The 20,873-nt window shown below is 40.4% G+C and overlaps 1 protein-coding gene across 4 annotated transcripts; it reads left to right on the top strand.

Moving 5' to 3' along the window:
* Positions 1-2,012: 2,012 nt before the first annotated feature.
* DYRK2 (dual specificity tyrosine phosphorylation regulated kinase 2) lies at positions 2,013-19,356 on the top strand. Of its 4 annotated transcripts, none has more exons than XM_063447043.1 (3): positions 2,013-2,057; positions 11,095-11,222; positions 15,749-19,356. In XM_063447043.1, the coding sequence occupies exons 1-3, from the start codon at positions 2,045-2,047 to the stop codon at positions 17,348-17,350; spliced, it is 1,743 nt and encodes a 580-aa protein (XP_063303113.1). In that variant the 5' UTR covers positions 2,013-2,044; the 3' UTR covers positions 17,351-19,356. The 4 variants fall into 4 exon arrangements, with proteins under 4 accessions (XP_063303113.1, XP_063303112.1, XP_063303115.1 ...); XM_063447042.1 differs by lacking the exon at positions 2,013-2,057 and adding an exon at positions 7,990-8,346; XM_063447044.1 differs by lacking the exon at positions 2,013-2,057 and adding an exon at positions 10,382-10,551.
* Positions 19,357-20,873: the final 1,517 nt, after the last annotated feature.

Genomic DNA, 20,873 nt, shown 5'->3' with positions numbered 1-20,873 from the left:
TTCCAGGTATCAGGGACTCCCAGGGTCTGCACCTGGCGCCCAGAAGGGATCGGATGAGCACAAGCATTAAACAGCAGCCTGCCAAGCATGCCCCACTATAGCCGATCCTCCACACCATGCCTTTAATCACATGAACTGCTCTCTGCACATTAACTAATCATAAAGTAGCAAGCATTTAAACATGTCATTATTTCACCTCCTAAAGAGTTTATTGTCGTAGTTCCTTACATGCCTTTACCTTAACCGTTCATGTATTATGTTATTCACTAGTCTCATCTCATGGGGCGACTCACACTTGATTTATAACTAGTGGTGTAGCTGCTGATATAAATACACAGTTGATAACGTGCAAGCTACACTCTAAACATGACAGCCATCTTTCACAACAATGTACTGCTATTTACTCATACCCTCAGTGCAACTAGCCATGATATACGCACGTTCAGTCTAGCATGCTCAAATATAACACACTTCTGTTTAAAAAAAAAATAAAAGAATGCAGCTTCTGAATGAATCTAAAATGGATGCTGTCCAGGAGGTGGGAGAGTCTGGGAGGGAGGGTCTGCTGCTGATTGGCTGGAATGTGTCTGCTGACTGTGAGGTACAGGGTCAAAGTTTACTCAATGATGACGAATAGGGGGCGGACCGAACATCGCATATGTTCACCCACCGTGGCGAACGCGAACAAACTCGCCAGGAACTATTCGCCAGCTAACTATTCGTGTCATCTCTAATTGACATCTCTTATTCCATTCTTATATTCCTCTAGCAAGAGTGAATATCACAGTAACTACTGTCTGTGCTGTGCTATGGGAAAGCATTGTGATTGGCTGAGGTCACCACTTCTGATGATGTCAGCCAAGCAGGCAGATCAGGGGCAGAGTCAGCAGTAGCAGACTGGAATAAAGGTAAGATTTTACTATTCCGGTGGACCAGAGGGGGCTAGATGGTGGTTTTAACACTATAGGGTACATGTTTGTGTTCCTGACCCTATAGTCTTCCTATAGTTGTAAATAGTTTTTCTTCTAATTTCTATATTTGCAATTCTCCAAGCCCAGTGTATAGATGGCATTGAATGTGCTTCTGTTTTATTTAAACCATGTGTGTACCATGACAGGTATCCTTAAAAACAATACATATGTAAGATTACAATGACTATATTTGGATTTATTTTGAGCACAAAGAGAATTACTGTTTTTGTGCGCTAATATTCTATCTGTTCGCTGCATGTGTAACATTTTGAGGTATACTCACTTAACCAGTATTTGTGGAGAGCTGACAAGGGAATATTTGCAAACGTGATACCAAAATAGTTGAGCTGATATTGTTTACAGATCATTTATTTTGGCCGTACATTTGCAGCTTCATTGTCAAACCTCAATTCCCAGCTAAGTGAATAAACCATTTTGCCATATATAACAATGGCAATAAAACCAAAGCCGTGACTAGCAGCTGTTCCACCTCATGGGGCCTCACTGCGTGCGCTGCTTAAAACATATTCCATTTGAGAGGAACATTCAGTGAACCGGACAGACGCTTTACTAGAGGCAGGAGAACACAGCTCTCTGCCAATCACAGCCCACAATCATTCTGTCACTATGTTGCCTGGCTAATGCTCACATTGTTTAATAAAAGTGTATCGTGCCCGCCCCATCGTTTTCTTATCTTTCCAAAACAGGAATATATTTTCAGAACCACATTTACTCAAGGGTTAAAATATGCAATTGGCAAGGCTCCCATTTTATTCTCGCTTTACAGGATTTTCAGCTGTCCATGAACTCTCTCACACTGACAGCTGATAGAATACATGTGTTAATAACATATTACATGCTGCTTAATGTAAAGTTGCAGGTATGCTAAAAAAAGAATCTTAGCATTAGAATTAGTTTAAAAATAGCGTAACACAAACATATATAGGGCCAGCCTAGTACAAATAGTTTTTTCACAACCTGCAGATTTACAGGACTGTACATAGGATAAGATGTCACCTACTTAGGTTTATGTGCCGATTTCTCCTACAGCAGAATAACGTGTTCTTTACAATATGAATAATAAAGGTGAGAAAATGTGTCCCTCAAGATGTAGCTCTGTAGAGAGGTCTTCCAGGGATTGGAGTTTACAAATTGACTGTTAGCAGGTGTGAGTAGAGTAAAGCAGCTTTATATAGACTGACAGTAAATGTACTCGGGTGGTTTGTATAAATTTACTCCAAACTAGAATGGAGTGGTCTATGAGGTGAAGTAGCCTTGTCCCAGGCCTCCTAGCAGTTCCGATTGATCAGGACAGACCCAATTTGCCCTGACTCTGCCTTGTCTGAACTAGATTATGATGCCATTTACTAAACTTAAAATTAATTTTGAAGAAATCAGAGGGTCTCATGAAAAATGATAACACAAGTTATACGTGATTTTAAAAGTTTTATTCAATGGAAGAAATTCCAGAGAAGTAACAGGTCCCGTGAAATGGACACTTTTAAGTCCCGTAACTATAAAAGCAGGGGGTATAGGAATGGAGTGGTGTGGCAGCACTCCGTTCAAACACCGGCATGCTGGCAATTGAGCATGCTGGCAGTGTGTAACTTTCCTCAAGCGGAGCAAATCAGTGATCGGAGGAGGAGGAGTGGACCGAAGAGCAGCAGAGGAGCGGGGGTGGACTTCGCTAATGTAATTGCGGCGCGGGAGCGTAGACCAAGGTAAGTGACTACAAGTTCCCTTTAATTGGGGTTCTTAAAGGAACACAAAGCATTACAGTTCAATTAGATTCCTATGAATTGTAAAGGAAGATGCACACAGGCATAGACTAAGAGGCTTTTCAAATGTTATTAAAGAGACTGAACATCTCTTCCAGGGAAAAATGGTACGGTTTGCAAAGGCTGTAGTCTTTTGCAAGCTCTTTTTAGATATACCCACAGCGAATTTTAGTCAGGGCTGCCATTACAATTCAATCTAATGACCAGACCCCCGAAGAAGCTCACATCCACACATGTAAACACAGATGCCATACTCACAGGCACATACAATGATACTGTTACACACTGCTTCAAAAACACACACAAAGACAATGACTGCCAGACATACAGTCTCAGGTTTACACATACACACAAAGATACACAATGCCATACCACACATACAATCTCATACACAATGCCACAAAAAACAGATATATACACACACACAAATGCACTCACACTCAAAAATATATGTTGTAAGTCATTCTCTTGGTTTCCTAACTGTTGAAGTAGGATGGTGGCTTTCCTGGGTTCTAAAATGGATTTGGCTGCAAACTTGGATGCCTCCCCTATTGGCTTCTTCCCACACCGGGAGGAAGTACTATGTTATCTCTTCCTCCCACAGTACTGCACAAGAGGAGAAAAGAGGCAGCCAGCACATCCCATTAAGGGGCCCACACAGGAGTCCCATGGTGCGGTCTGGTTACGGGAGATAGTTATATCTGCTCAACTGAAGCAAATATTTCTACATGGCTCCTTAAAGACCCTAGGGCCTGGCCCGTTCCTTTAATTGGGTACTGACTGTATCTCCTGATGGCGGCTCTGATTGTAATGACTTACAAAATAATTTTGCTAAATTTAGAAATACAGCCAAGCTGTAGCTATAGATGAGTTGGAGAATTTTTCAAAATCAGCCTTTTTTGCTTAACTTTTGCGATGTGATTTCTATTCTTTCAGGGTTTACGGTTTTGAATACACCCCTGTTTAGTTAATAAACCCCTTACCAATTTTTAATATGCCAGAAGAAAAGATTTGTAATTCTCAATTCAGACTGAATTGAAGGCCCCCTCGCTCGACACAAGAAGGACTCCTGCTATCCCAAGCAGTGTGCTCCCCCTAAGTCCACAGCTCCCTAGGTGGGAGATTGTATACTATGCTGGACCAGCCCTGTGATTGTTCCTTTAATATAATTTTTGTCCCTTCACCCGCCCACACATCTTTGAAGTGATAGCGAATCTGTGAATACAAACATCTTGCTGCCTAGCAACGCCCAGCCGCTCATGCTAACACAGTCACCTGGAGACACAGCTTGGGCCATTCAGTCCTTCTCACTGTACCAACCGTCAGCACCCCTTTTACCCCACACTCTGCCAACCACCAACCCCTCTCGCTCCCCACAGTTGCCAACCATCACCCAACTTTCAGCCCCTTTTCGTCCCCACAGCTGACAGTCCCCTCTCTTTTCTCACAGCCTTAACTAGCAGCCCCTTCCCTCCTCACTGCCACCAAGTGTCAGCCCCCTCCCTCCATGTCAGCCAGTGTCCTGCTTAAGTTGGTTAACTGTAAAGATGTGATACCACATCTCTGGGGAGCTGGGCAAGCAGACTATGTGAGCAGGGAGGGGCCACAAGGCTAAGTGTGGCTGCTCAAAGTCCTGAAAGGTCAATAAATCATTCCGGCTTATCTCTCCTGCATGTAAATCCTTAGCCTTTCCCCCTACAATAAGCAGGAAGTCCCTTTAATGTCCCTTACTATCAATAAAAAGCAAGTCTGTACTTTTTCTAAGGATATTTAATTATCAGTGTGCGCTATTTTAGCATACTTTTATCACCACCTGCAAATTAAACATTTATGCTCCTCATATAGTCTTATTACATAATGTGTATTAATTAACCTTTTATTCCCTTAGAAATCACCACCTTTTACCATCTCCATGGGGCTGAATGGGTTAATACATGACGACATTGCATGATATCTCTGGGATTAAAATGGCTAATATATACACACAGTCCCCTGGTGTGAGTCTGTATTAACTGTTTTAACACATTTTGATCACTGAAAGGGTTAAAGTACACACACTTTTCATAATGATGATGGTGGTGTGTGTGTACATATTATATTACAGAATAAAGCCAAGAGAATAGATGTCACAGGTAAGATGTAAGAGGTCCTATGAGCGGATTAGGTCTCCCAGTTATAGATGCACCTTGTGTATACTCCCCCTTAAACATCTCAAGTTGGATTTTGGGAAGCCAGTCTTGGCCAAGGTAACTGTGAGCAGTCATGTTTCCACAACTATCCCAGAATTAACAGCTTGACATGCAGAAAAGCACAGACAGACATCCTGTTTTAGACTTCACTCTGCGTTTACGCAGGTTCCCCTAGTAATGGACGCTATTTTAAAGCGACTTTGTCAACTCTCACCTCACCAAAATAATGAGCATTTACTAAAGCTATCAGCGCTGGACTGGACCACCGGGATACCGGGAAATTTCCCGGTGGGCCGCGGCACCTGGGGCTGGGCTGACAGCCCCATTCAGTGATTAGGCTCCTGTGATGCTGGCCGGCTATGTGTGAGCTGTGCGGCCGCACAGAGCCCCATGGGAGCAGGGGGAGCCAGGCGGCCGGCACAGCTCACACATGGCTGGTCAGGATCACTAAAAAAAAAAATAAAAAAAAATGTGGCGGGGGCGGAGCCTAGTTTGCGGCGGGACGGAGCCTAGTGTGCGGCTGGGTGGAGCTTGCTGTGCGGCGGAGCTTGCTGTGCGGCCGGAGCCTGGTTAACCCCTTAAGGACCAAACGTCTGGAATAAAAGGGAATCATGACATGTCACACATGTCATGTGTCCTTAAGGGGTTAATGCAGCATGGGAAGCAGGAAGGAGTCCCTGCTTCCCCAACACCCAGCCTTCAGGAGCTCCAAGCAGGAGGTAAGAAGCAGGTCAGTGTGTGCAGGGCCTGCGCTACCATAAGGCCCCTACTCACTCTTTCAATCAAATGTCTATTTATATTTATTTTATCACTAAGCACTTTATTTAAACATAAGTTCGGCATACTCCCTTTATAAAGGGTTGCCATGGCGAGATAGCCATGACAACCAATACTGTGTGCAAACAACTTTAATTTTCCGGCACGCAGTAAGGAGCTCTAGCCGGCTTCTCGATGCTAATGAAAGCCCGCGCATGCGCACATTGTGCTCAGGCACATAATGAGTTTTGGACTTACACGGCTTCCGTATAGGAGGCGGAGAATGCCGTACACACCGTGCACATGCGCACTATGATCGGCTAGACGCCGCCAGATAGACACAGCACCTGGGGTGAGTTTATTTCCTTATACTTTGATGATTATTTCTTTAATTATTACTAATTGTTTAAGTGTTTAGCCTATATATTGGGGCACTGTTTATGTGTAATTTATTGATCCTGATGAAAGTCCTGAGAGAGGACTGAAACGTTGATCCTGGAACTATGTTTTAACTCTTGCACAATAAAGAAGACTTTTTAACCGAAGACCGTGAGTGCTACCTTTTCTGTTTATACTTATATATATATATATATATATATATATATATATACACACACCCTGCATAGCACAATAACTTATGGGGCTGGCATAGATTTTTTTCCAGGGCTGCTTCGTATCCCCAGTCCGGCCCTGAAAGCTATGCTCGTGACGCCTGTGTTGGAATTTCACTGAAATTCTGTTACAGTCAAGCAATATCATAAGACAAAGTACAGACTTTTTTTCCTGCGTTTGACAAAAATGAGAAGCTACCACTGTCACCAATGACATCATGAACCACCAGGAGCTGAAGAGGATGCACCAGACCAGGATGGCGGCCACCATAAAGGACATGTTCAGTTAATTCCAACCTACCTCCCTGGGCACCCGCACACCAAGAAGAAATGTCACCATCGGGGGTCTTTGCAGAAGATGACAGAGGTGCTCTGGTTTAGGGCATTTTGGTCGCATGCATTTTGGTCGCATGCATTTTGGTCGAGGCAATCTGGTCGCCATGCATTTTGGTCGCATGGCATTGTGATTGCATGGATTTTTGACCGCAAGACACACAAGCACCACAGAAGCCTGCATATTCACGCATACCCGCACAGCTGTGGCACTCCCAGGAAACAGGCGCAAGACGCACTCCGGTCGAGTATGACCCACCAACTACCTTGAAGCCTGCACCAAGGACCTGTACCTGGAGGACACCCAGTGACCCCACCCCCATGCCCCAACTCCACAACGCGACAGATCGCACCCTGATACGGAAGCACAACAGGTACCGTACCCATACTCACCCAACAAACAGGAGAAATTATGGGAGCGGACCTCAATTGCTGCATCCAGCAGTGGGACTTTGGGACTCTGTAGCCATCTTAGGTAGTGCACAGGGACGATCCCCACTCATGGGAAAAAGCTAACCCTAACCCTAACCCTAACCCTTACCCTAAGATAGTGACACCTTATATTACCCAAATGACACCTTATATCAAAATGCGGCCAAAATGAATGGCGACCAAATTGCATGCGATCAAAATGCACAAACAGTGTAATTCGACCAATTTGTCACGACCAAAATGCATGCGACCAAATTGCATGCGATCAAAATGGTTGATACCAGGTGCTTTAAAGACAGCTTTTTTTTTATTTTATTAAATCATTGTTTATGATCCTAAAGAACCAGTGACCAGTGATAGACTTTACAGTTTCCACCCATTAGCCTCATCCGGCGCTAGTTCTGGTGTGGAAGTTTTTGGTCTCATTACAAAATGTCAAGTGTACTGGTCATGTTTTAACCCTTCCTGTCCCATGGGGATGATGAAAGGTGTTGCTTTCTGTGGGACTGAAAGGTTTGATAAATACACATTGTATAATGAGAAAGTATGAGGTGGGAAAATATTTCATTTCCAGGTGACAATAAATATGTATACATGTGAAAAGGGTTAATAAATGCACAAATAAACATTTTATATATATATATATATAATGTATGCATGTCCAGGTGAGTGCAGCCTAGTTTTACAGACATACATTGATTTTAAAAATGAACTGGCAGATAATTATATGTGTTTATAAAAATGTTCTGGCTCATTTTATTGATGGTAATGGACATAAAGGACTGCAGGGGAATAGGTCGAGAATGTTACATTTAGGGGAGAAAGATGTTTTATTGACCTTCCAGGACTTCCAGTATCCATACTCAGCCTCCCTGTCCCTCCCTATCCCTCCCTGCTCATACTGAGTGCTGCTTGGTAACATCATTACAGGCAGCCAGCACACACCGGCCGTTACAGGGGGGCTCTCATTCATAGCTGGCCAGTAAAGACCCCCATTGTGGCCAGTACAGGGGGTGGAGACACTGATTGCCCGGCTCTGTCTGTCTCCCCTAGGGAGAGCTGGAGGAGGGCCCGGGGGCCGCCCTTAGTGTGTAGGCCGGGGATGCCGGGCGCCCCCTCCCTGCAGCTGAGCGGAGTATCCGGGGAGAGCAGGAGCCGGAGGAGGAGGAGGTCCATGAGATCGGTGGGAGCCGGAGACCGGAGTTCATGACCCCCCCTGCCCCCTCCGCCATGTTAACGAGGAAGAGCTGTGCCGCTGCTGGCATCCACCCTGCCGGTAAGGGCAAAACCTGGGCAACCTGGCACATAGCATGGCACAGCATGGCATGCCAGGGGGGCTACTCCATAATGGCTGACAGCCTGTAACTATGGTGTGTGTGTGTGTGTGTGTGTCAGTCAGTCAGTATACATTGTGCTGGCTGTAATTGTGTGTGTCTGTATACATTGTAATAGTGTGTGTGTGTATACATTGTGCTGGCTGTAATTGTGTGGGTTACCCTGTATACATTGTGCTGGCTGTAATTGTGTGTCAGTATACATTGTGCTGGCTGTAATTGTGTGTCAGTATACATTGTGCTGGCTGTAATTGTGTGTCAGTATACATTGTGCTGGCTGTAATTGTGTGTCAGTATACATTGTGCTGGCTGTAATTGTGTGTCAGTATACATTGTGCTGGCTGTAATTGTGTGTCAGTATACATTGTGCTGGCTGTAATTGTGTGTGTGTCACCCTGTATACATTGTGCTGGCTGTAATTGTGTGTGTGTTTGTGTGTGTGTTACCCTGTATAGATTGTGCTGGCTGTAATTGTGTGTGTGTATGTGTGTGTGTGTGTGTTACCCTGTATAGATTGTGCTGGCTGTAATTGTGTGTGTGTGTGTGTGTGTGTGTGTTACCCTGTATAGATTGTGCTGGCTGTAATTGTGTGTGTGTGTTACCCTGTATAGATTGTGCTGGCTGTAATTGTGTGTGTGTGTTACCCTGTATAGATTGTGCTGGCTGTAATTGTGTGTGTGTGTGTGTGTTACCCTGTATAGATTGTGCTGGCTGTAATTGTGTGTGTGTGTTACCCTGTATACATTGTGCTGGCTGTAATTGTGTGATGTGTGTGTGTGTGTGTTACCCTGTATACATTGTGCTGGCTGTAATTGTGTGTCAGTATACATTGTGCTGGTTGTAATTGTGTATGTGTGTGTGTTACCCTGTATACATTGTGCTGGCTGTAATTGTGTGTGTGTGTGTGTGGTGTGTGTTACCCTGTATACATTGTGCTGGCTGTAATTGTGTGTGTGTGTGTGTGTGGTGTGTGTTACCCTGTATACATTGTGCTGGCTGTAATTATGTGTGGTGTGTGTTACCCTGTATACATTGTGCTGGCTGTAATTGTGTGTGGTGTGTGTTACCCTGTATACATTGTGCTGGCTGTAATTGTGTGTGTGGTGTGTGTTACCCTGTATACATTGTGCTGGCTGTAATTGTGTGTGTGGTGTGTGTTACCCTGTATACATTGTGCTGGCTGTAATTGTGTGTGTGTGTTACCCTGAATACATTGTGCTGGCTGTAATTGTTTGTGTGTGTGTGTGTGTGTGTTACCCTGAATACATTGTACTGGCTGTAATTGTGTGTGTGTGTGTGTGTGTGTGTGTGTGTGTGTTACCCTGTATAAATTGTGCTGGCTGTAATGGTGTGTGTGTCCGTATACATTGTGCTGGCTGTAATTGTGTGTGTGTGTTACCCTATATACATTGTGCTGGCTGTAATTGTGTTTGTCAGTGTACATTGTGCTGCCTTTGTCACATTCTCTGTTTTGTCCTAGACATATCCTTTCATGGCATTAGGTAGCACATACAAAATGCTGCCCTGCTGTATGTAAAATTCCTATACTACCAGAAATAACCCATCATCCTATATGACAAGCTATATGAATGCAATACATTAATACAGTACATGAGATGATTAATAAGGACCATGTAGCAGGGCAGCATTGTCCAGGAATACATGACAAGCTCTATACATGTGTTAATGTAAGTTGATACATACACAATAAGAGTGTTCCTGTGTGTGTGTGTGTATGTATATATGTATGTGTGTGTGTGTGTGTGTGTGTATGTATATATATATATATATATATATATATATATATATATGTGTGTGTGTATATATATAAGATTTTTAATATATTATTTGCGTTATTATTATATTATTGTGTTAATTATGTGCACTCTTGGTGTTTCTAGTGTTGCTATAGCAATCCTGTCATTTGCAGCTCTGATCTATATCTGCTCTGCTGCTTTCCTGTTACAGCCTGCCCCTCCCCCATAGTGACCTCACACAGTCAGCCTCTATATTTGTGGGGTCTGCTTCCTCCACAGGTTCAGGTGCAGGTGGCAACAGCTCTGTGCCATCTAAGGAGAAGCCACATAGCAAAATAAAACTTATTTAAGGACTATCAATTCTCCTTATCCTTTATACCTCTACAGAAGGTAAAGGGCTATATGCTGTGATTCCTTCAGATTGCTATAGTACTGGCTCTCTGTGGCTGTCACACCGCGTATTGTAGCCTGTGTATTGGACTAGAACTGAGACATGGATTTTTTGCAAGCTTCTCTGTGGAAGAAATCATTGCAAGACTGACAGAATCAAAGGACGAGCCAGTCCTGTACAGCACACTTGCAAATCAAAATCTAATACTGTCTGACTTGGAAATCCTGTTTGTTTCATTCTCCAATTGAACGCAGTGGCTGGCTAATCTTGGATCATGGGTTTATCCCTCTCGACAATTGAACCCTTCATGTAATTAGCAGATTGTGCTGTCTGAGCTGTTGAACTCTGCTAGTAACATTAATGGCCAGCATTTTTGCTTTTTTGAATTTCATTTTTTTTTTACATTTATAGCTATATAGATTTTTTTTTTAAACTGGTGTGTGTCAACCTGAACGGTTTTTAAATACGTGGATATTGTACATTTAGGGGGTGCAGAAACTGGCTTCCCTTGTCCTGAGATATGGTTTATGTTTTCTGTGCAGCAGGGAGAGGAAGTGAAGGCATTAGTCAGATGCAACCATCACCAGGATTACCACGATCTGCCGCAGGCACAGGACCGCCATCACCTGTATCTTTGCCACCACTCAGAGCTGGCAACTCTGCGCATATGGTAAGGGCCAATGGTAAACAATATAGCGGAGAACACGGGTAGAATGTAATGCATATTTTTGCTTTCCTGAATGTGTTATGTTTCACCTGCAACACTAAACTCATTCATCAATTATTTATTCTTTTATATATATATATATATATATATATATTTATTTTATTTATTTTTTTAAAGCTTGCATTTTTAAAATTTGAGTTAAGTCGTCCCCTCCTCCTTGTCTCCCTCATCTCGCCAACCATTTTGGTATTAATAGAAATCTGCTAGGTACAGTTAGTCTGACAGCCAGGCAGTATGTTAGTGTCTATTTCATGCGTACAGAGTTGGAAGAAACAGAAGACTCCGTCCTTCCATTTAATGTATGTGAAAATATTTTTCACCATATTTTTTTTTTTTATGTAAGTTAGGAAAATATTTGTGACATTTATAAAGCATTCTTTTAAATGTTAGCATTCGTCTTTTGGTGTTAAATCATTTTCTACATATATTATAATGAAAACTATAAATTTTGAAACTATATAAAAAAAAATTATATTCTCTCCAATTTTCCTTCTTGTATCAGATAAATTATTAATGATGTGTTTTGTTTTCTGCTGTATCATTTGTTCATTATTTTTTTTTTTTTATATCTTGTAACGAATGCTGTAAATTATAGTACTCTAGGTTTGCTCCAGCCATACATAGCTTGGTGGGGTTTTAATCTATCCCATTAGATTTAAAAGTGTACATTTGGCCTTTATTTCTCATCCATAGGTAATAGCAATGAACGCAAATCACCATAACTACTACAGCACCACTGTAGTGTTTATAGGGTCAGTGCCCTGGCAGAGTCACACAGTGAGTAGTTAAATAGTTTTTAGTGCAGTTTGACTGTTTAGCTGGGTCACATGCAGTATTATTAGTATTTTGTTTTTCCTCTGCATGAGAAACCAGATGTCTCTGTAGAATAAAGCACGTCTAATGCAGGACTGCCCTCTTCGGCCGAGAGCACTCAGGAGATGCTTCCAGCCAATGACCCTGCATGCCCCTGCTTTGCACTGTAGAGCAATCTAGATCATTCTGCAGGAGAAGACCTGATGCAGGCGACGCAATTGTGGGACCCAGGTCATAACTAAATGGTTTGACTACTGTAGTAGTTATGGTGCTTGGGGGTGTTCTTTTTTAGTGTGTGGTCTAAGTGCCATTAGTATTATATGCTGTTTTAGTGGTTATGGTGCTAGTAGGCTTTGGGTTCTACCCTTATTCTGACTGGGGTACATAAGGCACTTACAGCTAATTCCTGCTTGCTGGCTCAGCAATGTGCAAGTGCTAGACTAGTACTAGTATAGTAGTTCTGCATTCTGACAATATTCACTAAATTCGCAAATTGTGGAGAATCGATCTTGAGACTACAAGTTGTACACAAAGTAGGGGGATGCTCTAGTTAAAGTAATTTCAGCTATTTGTAGTACTTTGTAATCTTTGATGGTTGTATATCATGATCAGATTTTATATATGAAAATAAATACATATATATTTGTTTTACTGCGGAATTTTCGCCAGGCTACTGCTTTGAAGTACACAATGAATAACGAATGAATGGCTACACTGAGTTGAATAAGCCAATGCTAGAACATTGACAACTTTATTGGATAAAATAGCTGTCAAACTATTTATTTTATGCAAATTTGCAGAAATAAAATATTATTGCAATATAATTACATTTTGTTTTGAATCCCTTGTGTATTATCATTTACGCTCATTAGTAAGGCAAAGATAGTTACTTGCCCCCAACCAGTGGCCCTTTTCCCCCATTTCTCCTTGTTATAGGATATACCTTTATAATATGTTTTATCTTTTAACTGTATAAGCCTATATATAACGCACACACCTATGTTTGCAAATGAGTGAACTGTATTTAAAATTAGAAACAGTCAACCGATAGAAAATAATTTTATCTGAAGTGGTAAATAGATTTTTCAAGAACCTTTGACACATCACAATGCTCTTGTATTGGATTAATTAAGCCACACATCAATGCCACTTTATTTAATTTTTATGAAACACTCCTATTGCTTGTCTCAAAAGGCAATGTATGGGCTACAATATTTTACTGAGGTAATATTTGATTGAGGTTGATAAAAGCTGGAGCTACTTCCATGAACTCCTGCCTTTTCTCAGCAACTACTATGGAAAAGTAATCTTCTAATATATTGGGCAAGAAGTACCCTGGGGTGCTTTCCATACCCCTCTGTTTGTACACTCACAAGTTCTTGGTGGATGACGCTGTAGTAGCAGGAAAACAAACAGTGCACATGTGGAAGAGTTTCAGTTTAGTATATCTCCCTTTAACTTCTCACCCCCAGCTGACGCAATACAAGTGGGAATATCAGCTGTCAAAAGCCCTGAAAGTGACACTGTAACTAAATAAATGTCCTAGTTTGAAGAAACTCACACTCTTAAGACCCAAGCAAGGTTAGGCATGCCAAAGGCAATCTAAGAATCAAAATTGCTTTTAGTCCCAAGTCTGTGAAACTGTCAACTAACTTTTTTGCTAACACACTTTACATAATGTATGTATAGGGTTTATAGTGTGCTGAATTGCCGGTTTCAAAGACTCACCCTTGACATGCCCAGGCTTGTTTAGTCTTCACTGTGGTTGGCTTATTAAAATTGCACAAATACTTATAGGCAACTGCATATTTGTTATTTATCAACATGGACAATGGCTGCTGATTTATCAGTTAAAGGACCAGCCCACGTGCTTTATATGTCTGGAGTCTGTCATATTTCTGGAAATTTATAAAAGTGACGATTTCTATTGAAATAACTTCTTTTCAATCTACTCATTGAACTGGGGGCAGAAACACGAATTGTATTAGAAAGCAGTGATTGCATGTGCGTGAACAATAATGGCTCCAATACAACAGCTTCTCAATGAGAAGCCTCTGATTGGAGTATTCCCTGGCACAGACAGAAAGTATGTGCAGGGAAAAGAGGGAAGGGGTTGCAAAGGCTTCGCACAGCATCTCTGCAACTTTTGCAAGCTGTTTTTAGATCTCACCCAAAGAAAAAATGTAGAATTAAATGTATGCATGTTTTAATTGGGAGCATATCTATTAGACAGTGATATTTATTTCTCCCAATTGAGTTTCCTTTAACAATGTTGAAGCGTTCAGAATACCACTGTTTATTTTTGAGAGCATGTTTACTAGTATTGGGCCTTTACTGAGGTCCTATATCTTATGACTTAATAGGGATCCTCATCTCAATTAAGTGGTATGGGTGCTCTGTCCTTTTAACCCTGCAACCCTGTAAAACACTGCAGTTTTTTTTTAGAAACTGTAATGTTTACTTTGCATGGTTAAAGGGACACTAATAGTCACCAGAACAACTTCAGATTAATGTAGTTGTTCTGGTGAGTATAATCATAGCAGTGTTACATTGCCCACTGGAGGTGCTTCCTGGCTCAGTGCTGCACAGTGGGCAGCTCTGCCGTTTAGCGTCCCCACGCTCTGCATGGGGACGCTGAATTTTCCTCATAGAGATGCATTGATTCAATGCATCTCTATGAGGAGTTGCTGATTGTCCCCGCCCACTTGCCAATTTTAGCCAATCTAATGCTTTTGGGAAGCATTAGATTGGCTAAAAATCTGCAATTGTGATGATGTCACCAAGGGGGGTGGGGCCCAGCACCAGCAGACCCGCACGGCGCTGGAAATAGGGTGAGTTCTTCATGCTTTTAAGGGGGGGGCAAGCCACCTAAATGGTGGGTTAAACACTATAGGGTCAGGAATACGTTTGTGTTCCTGACCCTACTGTGTTCCTTTAAGTCCAGCTCTAGTGGCTGTCAGTTAACATGTTAATTGGATAATTGTTGACTGTTTCAATGGCCCAACACCTCAAAAGTCAGTCTTTCCTGTGTCTAAGGAGTCATTACTATGGTCATTTTGGTCATTTTATAAGAGTGCTGATTTTCATTTGAATATATATATATATATATATATATATATGTATGTATGTATATTTTTTTTTTAATAGCAGTGGATGAGGTTAATTTGTTGCTAAATGGTTAGGATGCAGGTTTTATTGCTGTGAAACCTTCTTAGGATTTGCTTCATGACAGCTGAGATTGACATTTTAGCCAACCCTGTTTTAGTCTCTTAAATATAGATTTCTGACAAGTTAGCACAGTACAGATTAAAAGCTCAAAACCCCCCCACACATTTGTTCATTCTCTCTTGCAACCTGACTCTGGACATTGCATTTAAACTTCTTTGTTCCACAGTTATCAATATTTCTAAGCAAGTTGCAGGGCTGGTTACATAGCTTATCTGTATAAACATTTAACATATTTTATGGTACTGTTGTTCAAATAAAGAACACATGGGGAGTACATTCTTTGGCAGAAACCTACTCCATAACATAGCCATGAAATTATTAAGAGGCTGGTAAATTAGATGGCTGTCCTGTTATAAAATTGTAGCTCATGATTTGTTTTTGATACACATAGTTAATAATCGATTACCACTTGTCTTTATCATTTGTAGATCGGAGGCAATAAGCACACCATGAATGAACACCTGCACATTAGCAGCCATGGACAGATCCAGGTGCAACAACTGTTTGAGGAGAACAGCAACAAGCGGACTGTCCTGACAACACAACCAAATGGGCTTACGGCAGTTGGAAAAAGTGGAATACCGATTGTTACAGAAAGGCAGCTCGAGAGCACACACAGAAGGCAAGGAAGCTCTAGCTCTTTGAAGTCATCTGATGGGACAACCAAGGTAAAGCAGTCTTCATTAACTCCGGAGCAAACAATGAAGCAATACATGCAGAAGCTGAGTACCTTTGAGCACCATGAAATTTTCAACTATTCGGAAATATTCTTTTTTGGTCCCAATGCAAAGAAGCGTCAAGGTGTGATTGGAGGCCCAAACAATGGCGGCTACGATGATGAGCAGGGTTCATATGTTCAAGTGCCACATGACCACGTAGCCTATAGGTATGAAGTGCTGAAAGTAATCGGGAAAGGAAGCTTTGGACAAGTTGTGAAGGCTTATGATCACAAGCTACATCAGCATGTGGCATTAAAAATGGTACGAAATGAAAAACGCTTTCACAGGCAGGCTGCAGAAGAGATCAGAATCCTCGAACATCTGAAGAAACAGGATAAGGACAACAATATGAATGTCATTCACATGTTGGAGAACTTCACATTCCGTAATCATATCTGCATGACATTTGAACTTCTGAGTATGAACCTCTATGAACTTATAAAGAAGAATAAATTCATGGGCTTCAGTCTGCCGTTGGTTAGAAAATTTGCTCACTCAATTTTACAGTGCTTAAATTCACTTTACAAAAATAGAATTATCCACTGTGACCTTAAACCTGAAAATATTTTATTGAAGCAACAGGGTAGAAGTGGCATTAAGGTAATAGACTTTGGTTCAAGCTGTTATGATCATCAGCGTCTCTACACATATATACAGTCTCGTTTTTATCGTGCACCTGAAGTTATTCTTGGTGGTCGCTATGGAATGCCTATAGACATGTGGAGCTTGGGTTGTATTCTTGCAGAACTATTGACTGGTTATCCACTTTTACCTGGGGAAGATGAAGGTGATCAGCTTGCGTGTATGATTGAGTTGTTAGGTATGCCACCCCAAAAACTACTAGATTCTTCAAAAAGAGGCAAAAACTTTTTCAGCTCCAAAGGTTACCCTCGTTATTGCACTGTTACGAGCCTGCCTGATGGTTCAGTGGTACTTAATGGTAGTCGCTCTCGAAGAGGAAAATTGCGTGGTCCACCTGGGAGTAGAGACTGGGTGACTGCACTTAAGGGCTGCGATGATCCTCTATTTCTGGACTTTTTAGCGCAGTGTTTAGAATGGGATCCTACATTGCGTATGACACCTAGCCAGGCTTTGCAGCATCCATGGCTACGGAGACGTTTGCCAAAGCCTCCAACTGGGGAAAAGCCCTCATCTAAAAGAGTAACTGAAAGCTCTGGTGCTATAACATCAATTGCAAAATTACCTCCCACTTCTGGCTCTTCTGCAAAAATAAAGACCAACTTAGCTCAAATGACTGATGCCAATGGAAATATACAGCAAAGGACGGTATTGCCAAAGCTGGTTAGCTGATTTTTGACACAGACACTGATACCGTGTTGAGCCTTATGCATTTGAAGACACAGCTCAAATCTAGAACATTTTTAATGATTCAATCTAACGATTTTATGTCTGCAACTTTGGTTTTTTAACTTTGAGATTTTGTATTGTAAACAAAGGGGACAATGCTTTAAGGTTTTAATCTTTTTTTTTTTTCTAAATTAATTTGTTGTTTGCTTTACTAAATTTAGGAAGTGTCATGAAATCAGTGGCTGGCCACTGAGTCAAATATTTTGACTGTTAAAATATTTATTGGTGTCAAAAGTGTTAAGCACGATATGTTGTGGTCAGCAGAATTTAGGCTTGGAGTCATGTAAACTATTTTATTTCATGAAATAATTGTTTTACATGCATTGCAGAGTTACCCATCCCAATTTTACTCGATTTGTTGATGTACCTTGTGCCACACTGGTAATTCAGACTAGTGAAGTTACATTGTTTGAGCATATTTTCACCCATCAAAGAAACAAAAAAAAGGGTCAGGTTTATTTAAAGGACACTCCTTGCATCATAACCACAATGGCCCATTGTTTAATGTGGCAGTGGTGCACTGATGCCCTGCCAGTGTAAGTAGTCAAATCATATTGAGGACTGCTTGGCCACTTTCCCTGGAGCCAGAAGCACCTACAAAGAACTTCAATGCAGGATCGACTCATTGGCCGACGGTGTCAGTTGAGTGATTTGTGCCAATGAGTACCTCCCTGTACCAATGGGCTTACCTCGTTGCAGGAGCTTCTGGCTTGATGAGTACCCAGCAGATTTCTTGGTAATTTGTCAATCTGATTACCCTGGGAAGGCACAGGCTATTTCTTACTCCATACCAAGTAAAGCGGGCTGTAGTAGTTATAGTGCTTGGATTGTTCCTTTTACAAACAGTCTGTTTTATACAACACTAAAATCCTGGTGTTCTCTGGCATTCTGTTGGTGATTCCACATGTCAGTGCACTTTTGCTGGTTGTGATTGTTGCTTATGTTACACCTCCATGCTCAACCACAGCTTTGTGTGAGACAGCTAATAAAAGTGCTCAATTGAATGACTGTCAGATTCTCTTGCCAATAGTAACCCAGAGAATGTCAGCAGTTAACAGGCTAATACACAGATCTATTGATGCTTAAAAAGGAAGCACTAGGAAGGGCGCATAGTGCTCTGTCCTGTTACCTTAAGAAGAGTGGAAAAGTTAGTTTTAAAGTGCTTTTTTTTTTTTTTTTTTTTACATTACTGTTTACATTGTTTCTGTTTTGTCATAGAAGCAATTTAACAGACAAAACAGACTAGTTTTTCTTTTTAAGTGAAATATTTTGCAAACAAATCTGAACTATATTGCAGCTCTACATTTTAAACAACTTTTACTTTGACTTTTGGAAATGTAGGTGATTTCAAGATAGGATATTTATGAAAAATAGAACATTATTAATTTAAATCTTAGTATTAACTGATTTATGATATTATATGGAGTTATAGAAGAGAGAATGTGAATTATTTAAATTTGAAGTTTTTTTATTTTATTTTTACACATTTTGCTTTAAAGGCATTTCTGACTTTTGGCCAGGGTACTATTTATTTAGCATATTGAAAACAATATCAGAAATAGCGTTGGGACGAGGATTGTGTAACCATAAGTTGGCTACAGTAGCACTAACATTCCTGCCGCCATTTTGTTCTGAGATTGGTGTGGTGGGATAAGTTGCACTGCTTCTGGTTGTTAAATCCTTATTTTGACTGTTAACCTCTGAATTGCAGACAAAGAAGAATTTTAATTTGAAAACAAACACATACGTGGAGGAAGGAGAAAAAAAAACCTTAAAAATGTGATCAGTAATACTTTATTTTGTTGTAAAAATGTGAAAGTGGAGTGAAACATGGATGTTTTAATTAAAATCCTACAGAACTCCAGACTAATTGCATTATATTTGCTTTTAAAAAAAATTCAAATATTGTTTTCTTTTTTATATAACTTAAAGCATCGTCCCCCCCACCCCCACCCCAAAAAAAAAAAAAGAAAAAGTTTCCGGCTTCTCTTTTCTCTTTTGCCTACACCTGTCTTGTACTACTTTTTTTTTTTTTTTTTTTTACCCTATATTGTTTAAAGTCAAAAGGGATTGCGATTTAAATTCAATGCACTGCTTTTAAAGTGATATATCACTTTATTTTATAGTGAATATAGGGTCTTGTTAGCCCTTGGCAATTTGCACAGTTATTGAGAGGGACATTTTTAATCTAACTTTTGTCAGTTTAATTTTAATTTTATTTATTTTTTTTACAAAAAATAAAGAACATTCACTTTAACGATTTGTCGGTCTCACCAAGCCTCTACGAAATATTTGGAATTATTTACTAAACTGGGACTTGTTGAGAGTTGATACAATAATTCAAAATTTTAGACTGAAATCCCTTAAAATGTACAATTACTTTGTCAGTTCTCACCAGTTCTAACATACCGATTAACTTAGTTTTACGTTTTGTTAGTAAATACAAGGCATTTCTCTTAAGGCATAGTTTGAACCGGAAACTTCTTAAGACAGGGTTGAATCACTAAGCTCTGTTAATATTTTTTTATTTAATTTGTACTGCTTGGTGAAAACCCTACTACCTCCATAAATGAGGTTACTTTTTCCTTTGGTCATTTTGTGATATTAGTGCAAACAGGAAGCATGTGGAGTGTAACTTTGTGATTTCCTTAAGGGCTCTTGTTGGTTAACCTGCTATAGGTCGCTTTGGAAACCATTGCCTGGGGAAGGTTCACCTATTTGCAGCATTAACGATAGCACAATATGTCATTGTTTTCTTTGTTTGCAGTCTCTTTTGACTCGAATTCATGCTCCCACTGGGATCTTCTTTATCACATAAATGTATTGCTGTTGGATTGTAACGAGCAACTGCTTGGGACAGAAGTGTTTTGTATTAATGCGCGATAAATTGTGTCCTTATTGTGAACAATGTGCCTTTTTGTTACCAATGCCATGTTATAGGGCATACTTTTTTTGGCCTCTTTTACACAATAAATGGTAAGTAATTAAAGGCATTTCTAATACAACTTAACACTACTTGTCTTAAAACATCCACTGTGTTGAAGGGCCTTAAAATATCTAACCATAGTGGAAGCAGAGTGCTAAAACTGAACATTTCATAGAGGAAAAAAAACGACGTCAAAAAGAGTCAGTAAAAAGGTACTAACTAATTTAATTAGTCATTTGTATTTTTAAACAGCCATTTTTTTTTCTTAAATGTACTAAATGATGAAAATCTTATTTGTAAGATTTACCTCAATTTTCTTTATTTATTTTGTTTTGTGTCACCAAACCAAGGGCATTTGGTAAGAACCAAAGTGCATTCCTTTTAATATTTGCTTGGCTAGAATAACAGGGTTTTTTTTCCATTTTAGTTAAAAATCATTTACATTTTTGCTTGTAAAATACACAATTGGCTACAATTTGGTTCTTGAAAATAAAATAGAAAAAGTTACAGTAAAAATCATATGTGTTCCAAAGTTATGTC

Source organism: Pelobates fuscus, chromosome 3, assembly GCF_036172605.1.
Source record: "Pelobates fuscus isolate aPelFus1 chromosome 3, aPelFus1.pri, whole genome shotgun sequence".
NCBI lineage: Eukaryota > Metazoa > Chordata > Amphibia > Anura > Pelobatidae > Pelobates > Pelobates fuscus.
The sequence above is the reverse complement of the archived record's forward strand: the minus strand, read 5'-3'. Positions and strand labels throughout refer to the sequence as shown.

What these genes read in the sequence shown, in the direction of transcription:
- DYRK2 (XM_063447042.1), top strand. Translation starts at nt 8,277, where the DNA reads ATGACCCCCCCTGCCCCCTCCGCCATGTTAACGAGGAAGAGCTGTGCC. An exon ending in TGCTGGCATCCACCCTGCCG is followed by an intron (nt 8,347 to 11,094) that starts GTAAGGGCAAAA and finishes TTTTCTGTGCAG; the next exon opens with CAGGGAGAGGAAGTGAAGGC. An exon ending in CTGGCAACTCTGCGCATATG is followed by an intron (nt 11,223 to 15,748) that starts GTAAGGGCCAAT and finishes TATCATTTGTAG; the next exon opens with ATCGGAGGCAATAAGCACAC.